General features: G+C 37.8%; 1 protein-coding gene across 1 annotated transcript in view; it reads right to left on the bottom strand.

Moving 5' to 3' along the window:
• The window catches only part of itga2.2 (integrin, alpha 2 (CD49B, alpha 2 subunit of VLA-2 receptor), tandem duplicate 2), a 56,564-nt gene that overhangs the window by 20,244 nt on the left and 26,296 nt on the right, over window positions 1–10,024 (bottom strand). The window contains exons 5-13 of the mRNA XM_003199304.7: window positions 9,334–9,448; window positions 9,112–9,239; window positions 8,867–9,015; window positions 5,921–6,071; window positions 5,655–5,820; window positions 3,100–3,179; window positions 2,880–3,018; window positions 1,723–1,868; window positions 1,506–1,649 (exon numbers count right to left, since the gene is read on the bottom strand). Coding sequence (XP_003199352.2) covers window positions 1,506–1,649; window positions 1,723–1,868; window positions 2,880–3,018; window positions 3,100–3,179; window positions 5,655–5,820; window positions 5,921–6,071; window positions 8,867–9,015; window positions 9,112–9,239; window positions 9,334–9,448 — 1,218 coding nt within the window. The remainder of the gene's footprint in view (window positions 1–1,505; window positions 1,650–1,722; window positions 1,869–2,879; window positions 3,019–3,099; window positions 3,180–5,654; window positions 5,821–5,920; window positions 6,072–8,866; window positions 9,016–9,111; window positions 9,240–9,333; window positions 9,449–10,024) is intronic.

Genomic DNA, 10,024 nt, shown 5'->3' with positions numbered 1-10,024 from the left:
AGGGCGCGGGTGGTGAGAATAGTGTCGCAGACACCGCCCTCTCTATTTGTCGTGGATATTACTGAGGGCGCGGGTGGTGAGGGTAGTGTCGCGGACGCCGCCCTCTCTATCCTGGTGCCCTAGACGCGAACTGAGGGCGCGGGTGGTGAGGGTATTGTCGCGGACACCGCCCTCTCTATTAGTCGCGGATATTACTGAGGGCGCGGGTGGTGAGGATAGTGTCGCGGACGCCACCCTCTCTATCCTGCCACCCTAGACGCGAACTGTGGGCGGGGGGGGTGAGGGTATTGTCGCGGACACCGCCCTCTCTATTATTCACAAATATAACTGAGGGCGCGGGTGGTGAGGGTAGTGTCTGGGACGCCGCCTTCTCTATTCTGCTGCCCTAGGTGAACGCCTAGGTCGCCTCTATGGATGCGCCAGCCCTGCATAATACAGAAAAGCACATTATACAACACAAATTCTACCCTAAATTTAAAAATACCTTAAATTGTGACAGGACAGTGGAGATTTTACAGCCAGGAAAGTGTGGGGAGCAGAGATAGGGAAAGGATCGGCAAAGGACCTCAAGCCAGGAATCAAACTCGGGTCCCCATGGCACCACAATGCAACCCAACCTCTAGGCTATTGGTGCCGGCAATGTGAGTCAGTTAATGCTAGAAAGGTAGTAATGTGCTAAAACACTTCAATGTGATAAATGATGCAAGAACACTTCAGCATAGAGCGTTGTGTTTAATGCTAGAATCATGTCATCTAAAACCAGCTAATTCCAGCTTAGATAAGCAAATCAGCTAGTGTTAGCTTAGTCTAAGTTTATTTGCTGGTTTAAGATGGAAACAGCACGTTTTAAAGGGCACCTATGATGAAAATCATCTTTTGCAAGCTGTTCGGACAGAACTTTGTGTAGGTATAGTTTGTCCACAGTCATTTTGGGGTGATAGAAACACAATAAGTGTCTTTTTTTATTTCCTGACATTAAAATAGGATCCAAATCTGCTCCATTTTGAGGCCCACCGCAACGTGATGTAGAAGTGCGGTTTCCCCACCCACTGAATTGATTGACAGCTGCATATTAGCATGTCTCTGCAGTAACAGTAACATAGAAAGCAAATTTTCTGCAGTAACATAGAAAATTTTGAAAAAGGGGTCAAATATATGCCCTTATCAGGTTATCAGTTTAGGTTGAACATATTTTATGGTATTTTGGTCAAAATTTTAGCCAAGTTCTGACTCATGACTATTCTGGTCGAATTGAGCCAAATATTACACATTAGGTCGTCCCAAGTTGCATTCTTATGCACTATTCTATGCCATTTTGTAATATAAATAGTGTAAGTAGTGCAAATTCTAAAAAGTAAAAGTGGACTTTAAATACCCAGATGACAAACTAATTTAACCTGTAAAATTCAACCGTTAAAATGAAGTGTGGAATGTTAGTCTGGGAGGTAATACAGGAGGAAGAGGAGGGCAACAAAAAAGAAGAGAAAGAACAATAAGATAAACACCTTGGTAATGGTGAACATGTAGACTCGTCCGGTTTCAGCTTTCTCCTCGCTCATGTACATCGGAGCTCCGACCAGCAGCAGATCCGTCACACCGTCAGAGTCCACATCCACAGGACAGAGAACACTGCCAAAATAAGAGCCGATCTGCAAACCACAGTGATAAACGACGTTACATTTTAGTTTATTAAAGCTGAAGGTCATTAAAGGTCAAGTGTACCTGATCTCCTCTTTGAGAGTCTATGACGACAGCCTGTTTCTGGCTGTTAATGCTGTAAACTACAACCTGTCCTCTGTGAACGGCACGAGGAGCACCAGCCACATAATACTCAGACGATCCGTCAGTCACAGAGCTCACAGAGTAGCCTGGATGCATGATAGGGTGTATAAAATATATAAATGCATGTAACTGTATGACTTTTCAATTCATTTGAGGCAAAACAACCTGAATAGAGATAGATAGATAGATAGATAGATAGATAGATAGATAGATAGATAGATAGATAGATAGATAGATAGATAGATAGATAGATAGATAGATAGATAGATAGATAGATAGATAGATAGATAGATAGATAGATAGATAGATAGATAGATAGATAGATAGATAGATAGATAGATAGATAGATAGATAGATAGATAGATAGATAGATAGATAGATAGATAGATAGATAGATAGATAGATAGATAGATAGATAGATAGATAGATAGATAGATAGATAGATAGATAGATAGATAGATAGATAGATAGATAGATAGATAGATAGATAGATAGATAGATAGATAGATAGATAGATAGATAGATAGATAGATAGATAGATAGATAGATAGATAGATAGATAGATAGATAGATAGATAGATAGATAGATAGATAGATAGATAGATAGATAGATAGATAGATAGATAGATAGATAGATAGATAGATAGATAGATAGATAGATAGATAGATAGATAGATAGATAGATAGATAGATAGATAGATAGATAGATAGATAGATAGATAGATAGATAGATAGATAGATAGATAGATAGATAGATAGATAGATAGATAGATAGATAGATAGATAGATAGATAGATAGATAGATAGATAGATAGATAGATAGATAGATAGATAGATAGATAGATAGATAGATAGATAGATAGATAGATAGATAGATAGATAGATAGATAGATAGATAGATAGATAGATAGATAGATAGATAGATAGATAGATAGATAGATAGATAGATAGATAGATAGATAGATAGATAGATAGATAGATAGATAGATAGATAGATAGATAGATAGATAGATAGATAGATAGATAGATAGATAGATAGATAGATAGATAGATAGATAGATAGATAGATAGATACTGCTGTATGGCTCAATGCTTACCAAGTAATGAACAGTGGCTTTTGTCCTCCAAGACTTTCTCAAAAGCCGTTTTGGGCAAAATGTCTGATTTCTGAGCAGTCTGGTGAACAACAGTCCCGATCCAATTATATGCTCCAGCTGCTCCCAGCAGAATCACATCCTACAACCAAGACTTAATGTAAACCTCCAGTAGACAAGCCATTTAACAAGTGCTTTGATTGAAACACACACAAGCAGACACCTTATTTCTAGTCTGGTATGCACTGAATCCCACTTGCGACATTTCCATTTCGAAATTATCCCCAGTACCTTTTCCAACACCTAAAAAGACGAAACAGTCAAGGAACAACAATGAAAAGAAGGTATTTAAACATGTTTGGTCTGTTATATTTATTTGTACAGGGTTGCCTCAATGTACAACAATATTGGTCCTGATAAACTAATAAAACTTTAATGTAATATGCACTATGCAAAATTAGTGATTCACTAACATTTTTACTAAACTGTGCTTGTATTGCACATGCAATCTAATATCACAATAAAGCCTGTTTGACACCGCAAGTGCGAGCAGGGCCTGAGCAGAGTGTGAGGAGTGCGTGGTTTTTCACTGTCCATGTTAACAGATTAGAGCTTGCATACCGCACGCAGAAGCAGCGCGTCAGCGCGAGGCGTGAGCATCGCTGAAGCAGCGGTGCCGCATGCAGAAAGCTGATAGTTTCGACGTTGGGTCTATTTTTGCCATGCTGCTCATGCTCAATCAAAATGACAATTGACTGATAATGACCAAAACACATTGAATGACAGTAAAAAGTAGCAAGTTTACCCAATAAATTCATCAATAATATCCACTGACATATATATAATCAATCAAATAAACCTAAACAATTTAAGACTGCAACAAATATTTATTTAGGTCCGAACTACAAAATCAAATGTAAAACAACTTTAGTATTAATTTTGCTTAGTAAGTTGCACACTAATTTGATCATGTATAAACATAATTATAACTATATTGTATAAATATAGGGCTACATCATCCTGACTATCAAAAACAAAATGATATAATATCACATGCGATTGTCTTCTGAGTGCAGCAGACATGAATGAAACTCCTCATAGAGCTTGAGAAGCATGCAGTCCTGTAGGATCTATATAATTTGTAGAATAAATAATTGCACGTTAAGGACACAGCATAGGAAGAAGTTGCTGCGGGCCTTGGAGCTGATGAAAAGTAATAAAAATAGTGTATTTATATATAGACAGATAGACAGGTAACTAGATAGAATAGACAGAGATAGATTGATCTGTGCAGCAGCTGCCGATGAGCAGAGCTGCGCGCTGCAGACGCAGTTGGTGTGAAAGGAAAACACTGCGCACTGCTTCTGTTCATCCTACGTGCTGCACACATGCTGCTCACGCTTGCAGTGTGAAACAGGCGTAAGCTTTGTTCTATGTTACTCAGAATAGAAAATAATCTTACATTTTAAAGAGCCCCTATTAAAGGTTTTTGAAAATGACCTACTTTGTAGTGTGTAACACAAGTGAAGTGAAATATCTAGCTAAGGCTTAAATCTGAAAGTGCGCCGTGTTTAAAACATTGATTTATCGATAAAAAAGTCGACTGATAGTGGTTCTAATGAATCGCCGTGGTAATTAATCTTTAGCCGTGACGCTGTGACTTATACACGAAACTCAAGCACCGCACACAGACTCAGGAAAATTGAAACCCCTGGCGCTGCCCACAAACACTGTATACAGCAAAAGAGGAAGAAAAACACTGTAGCAGATCCCTGTCGAATTAAGTTGCGTAGACGATGTGCTCTGAAGTGTGAAGGAAAGTAAGTGTTATTTTCCCTACTCAAAGATGGGGCTGTGAAGAGTCAGTGGTTGAAGTTTATTTTTGCAAAAATACCTCAGTATTATAGCCTCAGCCTTGTGCTGCATTCCCATAATTTTTCTGATGAGGGCTGCAGCAATCTACACGCTTATGCCAGGGGATTCGTCGGCCGTTTGTTAAAAAAAGGATCAGAAAAGACTATTGATATATGGGACTTTACATGAACTTTACAGTACACAGTTCATGGACCAGTTTCTTTCTCCATTTCACAAGTGTAAGTAAGTGTCATTAAAATGGTTGCCTCCTTGTTTTCTCTAGCATGTAAATGATGCATTTAATTGTGTTTTGTTACTTGTAACCGCTTGTACTGTATCTGGTTAACTCTTTATATTCTCATATCGCATCTAAAACTGCATTGATAATGCACTGCTTTGATGCATTGCTTTAGTACACTCCTGCGTTGGGCTCACACATATAGTCCGCACTCTGACTAGTTTAAATATTGCTGATAAGCTGTGCTGGGAATTTCTCTCTGTCTCGCACAGAATGCAGTCGATCGATTTGAACAGACTGGGTCATTGGACCAATCAGCACAGATTAGCATCGCACTGAGGAGGGGTTTGGAAACAAATGAATCGCTGAATGAATCAAGTAGGAGTCGTTGAGATAATTAGATAAAAATAAATGCATATTATAAGACAATGAAACTGTTTTTTGACCTTGCATGTACTGTATATCAGACTGTTGTTGAAGACCACCAAAACCAAAATATGACCTTTTTAATGCATAATAGGGGCTCTTCAAACTCTTTAGATTTTTAAAATGGAACTTACAATAAATAAATGTATATTTGACACTCGTTGTGACTTATTTGGCAAATGAACCAATAATTTCTTCATCTTTACTACAACTTCTGGCATAAAATGACATAAAACAGTCAAATGAACATAATTACAGACCTTCAATGTTGAAGATTCGATCTCCGAGAGTTCCCACGATTTCTATAAGTGCTGCTTCCTCAGACACGTTGAAAAAGAATTTCTCAGTTGGTTTACTTGCTATTGACTTAATTTCAGCTATGAGCTTGCTTGTGTCAATATCATTTCTTATGTAATATCCAAGAACCTAAAAAAGTAAGAAAAAAAGTACAACTTTCAATTATGCTTAATATTAAGATCCATATCTGTATTATATATGACTGCAAATCTATTTTTTTTTCACTAACCGCAATGCCAAAACGTGTGATATTTTGGCTATCACATTCCGCAATAACTTTGTTCCTTATATTTGCATCATGTGACTCTCCATCTGTTACCACCACCATCACTTTAGTGGCTCCAGGACGGCCTCCATTTTGTGGTAAGAATGCATTCGTTCTATGAGATCAAATCACCCACAGACATGCAAACAAAGAACGTTTAAGTGTTTAATGTATAAAACTACTTGTATTATTTTAATATTTCTGCATGACAACTTATTTCAGGAGTTGATTTCTTTAATAATTTCTGGTATCACTTTATGTCACTTTTTATTGATACATACCCCTATATACAGTTCTGTGCATTGCGAAATACGTCACATGAGGAACATTGTTTGCAGTTTTTGTTTTCACAAATCCACCAGAGACCGCTGTGTACCCTTTTTCAGATGTCAAATTTCTTTCACGAGTGCCATTTGTGCCTGCTGTTCTCACTAAAATCCACCAGAGGCCACTATCGACTGACTGACTGACTGACCAACTGACCCAAACCCTTCCCTAAACCCAACTAACAGTATTTTCAAAAGCAATCCAGAAAAAAAAGCCTCAACGACCGCCTGATTTTCACCAAATTTTCAGATCTACCATGTTGGTTGGCTGGTAGCGCAAAAAGAAACAAGTCTTCAGACACGTCCTATACTGCCCCATAGCATTCGTTTAAAAGATGAGTTGCAGCCATACCTAGCTCTGGCTACAAAATTTGTGATTTCCAGAAATGTACATGGGGTACGTTTTCATGAGTCTATGTTGCTTTATGTTGATGGTCCCCTTAACTCATCTTGTTGATTAGAAGTTGCATTACAACCACATGGTAACTAATTATCTTTAAAATGTTAGTAGACTGTTAGGTTAGGCTTAGTGTAGGCTGACATTTACTTGCAAAGTTCCTTATAGTCAGAAGAATGTCTTTAGGTGCAGTGTCACTAGATATTAAACAGCGAGTACTAATTAGTTGGCATGTGAATGCAATATAACTTACAGTCAAATAAATATGCAAAAGGGACCATTAAAATAATGTGATGCCCTATATTTTCTTTTTGTTACATTAAACACAATAAAATTGTCTTGCAATTGCATTGTCTTTTATTATGCCTTTGTTTCTTATTTTTACTATTTTTTCAAATAATTTTCAAAGTTTTGCAAGTGTAATAATATTACTAATAAGTGAAGTTTCACAAACTAGTTTCGAGAGGAGCATGTGGTATGATTGACTGCAGCTGGTCTCTCCTCTACAATCATTAGTTAGCCAATCAGATTAATCCAATATCACTATAAGTAGCTTAGCAAAAATTACTCCCTTATCTTTGTTTTACGAAGAAATCCCCCATCCACCCCTTCTCCCCCTTCTTTCCATTACCACTGGGAGCTCTCGAGAACCACTTGATCTCGTATTCCCCTTACATGCTCTATCAACCAGGCGGGTGCCCTGGGCTCAATTATCTCTGAGCTCAGGGTTCTCTCCCAGGACAGCATGCCAAATCTGCGAATAGCATCAAGCAATATCTAAGTGTGAACTCTTGAAATTGGCCACAGCCAATGTGTGAAAACATATTAGTAGTGTGCTAAAACAACGTAGAAACACAATAAAACCTTGGAACTAGCTACATGATAAAATATCCTAACAGTGTTAAAACATCCTTGAAGCATATTAGAACCTTGTAGCTAGCTAACAACATTGAACAAAAAAACAGCTAGCAGTATTATAAACCTAATACTAATACTAATAATAGCAGTAAAATAACTTAGAAACAAACTGAAACCTTACAACTAGCTAACAACATGACAATACAAGCTAGCAGTGTGCTAAAACAACCTAGAAACCCAATAGAACTTTGTAACTAATGTGATAAAACATGTTATTAGTCTCAAAACAAACTACAACAGCATTGCAATAGAATCTTGCAACTAGATAACAACACAATAATTCCTGCTAGCATGGGTTAAAAAACATGCTAGAACTATGCAACAAGCTAATATCATGTTTGTTAGGATTACCAGCGATCTAACCCTCACAGATCATGGAGAACATTCACATGAACTACAATCCTGTCTTCATTAGAACTACAAGTTCTGTCATGCAACACACACACACCTGTTCCAAGTCGTCATTGATTAGACTCACAGCTGAAACTGCTCATGTACTGATTACACTACACATTTAAGCTGTGAGTTTGTGTGTGCGAAATTCTGTCGTACAGCGCTGTGAAAAGGGGCAGGATTACACAAGATGATTAGACATTAAAAAAAGCGAGCGATTGCTCCGTATTTAAAATTTCTGTCCAGAGGGGTCAAGTTTTGATTCTCGATTGGTTTTACGCAGTCAAGTGATACAATTTTGCAGGTAAGAGTTCACCAAGCTTGAACTTTCCAATGCAGCGAACTGCAAAACTTGATGCATGAGCTTGCATTTCCGGTCTGACGCATTCGCATGCGTATGAATGAAAGTCGATGTGGAGGAAAGTGCAGTGTGACCACAGCTTTATACAGCTCACTTGGACACTCTCATTGCTTTGTCTTTAAAGGTTGATACCTTGTAACATTAAAAGCGTTCCCTGGTATAGGTTCCACTTGTTCAGACCTTTGCTTTGTTTTATCATTACCCTGTCTGCCGCCTGTACCAACCATCTGCCTGTTACCTGATGACGCCTCTGGATTGCCTTGTTTCTACCCGTTTGCACTCCACTGTCACTCGTCTCCCTTGTGATTACGATGACAATGTACCAGCAGCATGATAAAGCAACCTAATAGCGTATAAGAACAAAGCAACAAGCTACAAAAACCAGCTAACATATGCCTAAACAACCAAGAAACAACCCATTAATAAATAAATAAAAGTTACTATGTTGTTTATTAATTCAATAACAGTAGATTACATGATGTAAGTGAGGCTGCTCAGAAAGAATTATACTATACCTTGCAAAGTCAATGGCTTTGAAAGTATTGGTCTCTAATCCTTGTTTCTGCTGCATATTTGAAGCTGCTTTAATCATAGACTCTTTTGTCTTGTAGGAATTCAAGTAAAACTGGAACGTAGTGTCAACACCGTACTGCATAACACTGACCTGTTCCAAATGAAATCAGAAATGTCATTGCTAAAAAAAAAACTAAAAAAAACCCAATAATATACAGTTTACAAAAACATAAGCTGTTCGACTTACCTGGGTGCTTTGAGGTCCAATATTTAAGTTTTCCAACAGTTTCACCAGGAAATCAACAATTGGTTCCCATGGGTATATACTGTTGGATCCATCTAAAACAATGGCAATGTCCATAAGACTACCACAAGCTGTTTAGAAGTGAAACGGAAGAAGACAAATGTTAATACCAGGTTAACCTGAAGAGTAAACTTTCAGAGAGAGGATACAGATGTGTGTTAGTACTTTGAACAGCAGGGGAAAAAGCCGACTGGAGGGTAAACTGTGGGCTCACATCAGCACAGACTCCTGGGTAAAAGTACTGACTTCCACAGAGCTGAGCCCACAGCGGACCACACGTCTAAAACACAAAGTCACATAATAGGATTTTAATGATAACTGCATACATGGACCAGTTAAAAAGTATGAACTTTCTCTTGTTGAAAATATGGATATAGTGAGGTAACAAGGCATTTATAAATCATTTTGTTACAGCTTAAAATACTGAGATTGTTTTAGTTTAAACAGTTTGAAGACAATTTATATTAATATCCCAGAATTGATGACTATGTAACAATTGAGAACATAAAAGCTGTTGTTGGTGGTCGGTTTGTATGAGTAATGGTCAATTGTGTTGATTCACTCTCATTCATAAATTTAATATGTATTCGGACCTACTACTCAGTTGACATATTACTCACAACTCAGCTCAGTAACCTGCAAGATCCTGAAAAGCACATGCAATGGACACTTTACTATCCCATGAGGCCACGTGGAAGGATATACACTGTAAAACCCAAAAAAGTTACGGTAACTCAAACCGTTTGAGAAAACCGATTGCAACAAACCATTTAATTTCAAAAACTAATCCCAATGAGTACTATGAACTTAATCCATTTGAGTAAACGAAGCAATGTGAGCACAGCAAAACCCAATA

The sequence above is a fragment of the Danio rerio genome, chromosome 10 (assembly GCF_049306965.1).
Source record: "Danio rerio strain Tuebingen ecotype United States chromosome 10, GRCz12tu, whole genome shotgun sequence".
Lineage (NCBI taxonomy): Eukaryota > Metazoa > Chordata > Actinopteri > Cypriniformes > Danionidae > Danio > Danio rerio.
Note: the sequence above shows the minus strand (reverse complement) of the source record. Positions and strands in the feature narration are given on the sequence as shown.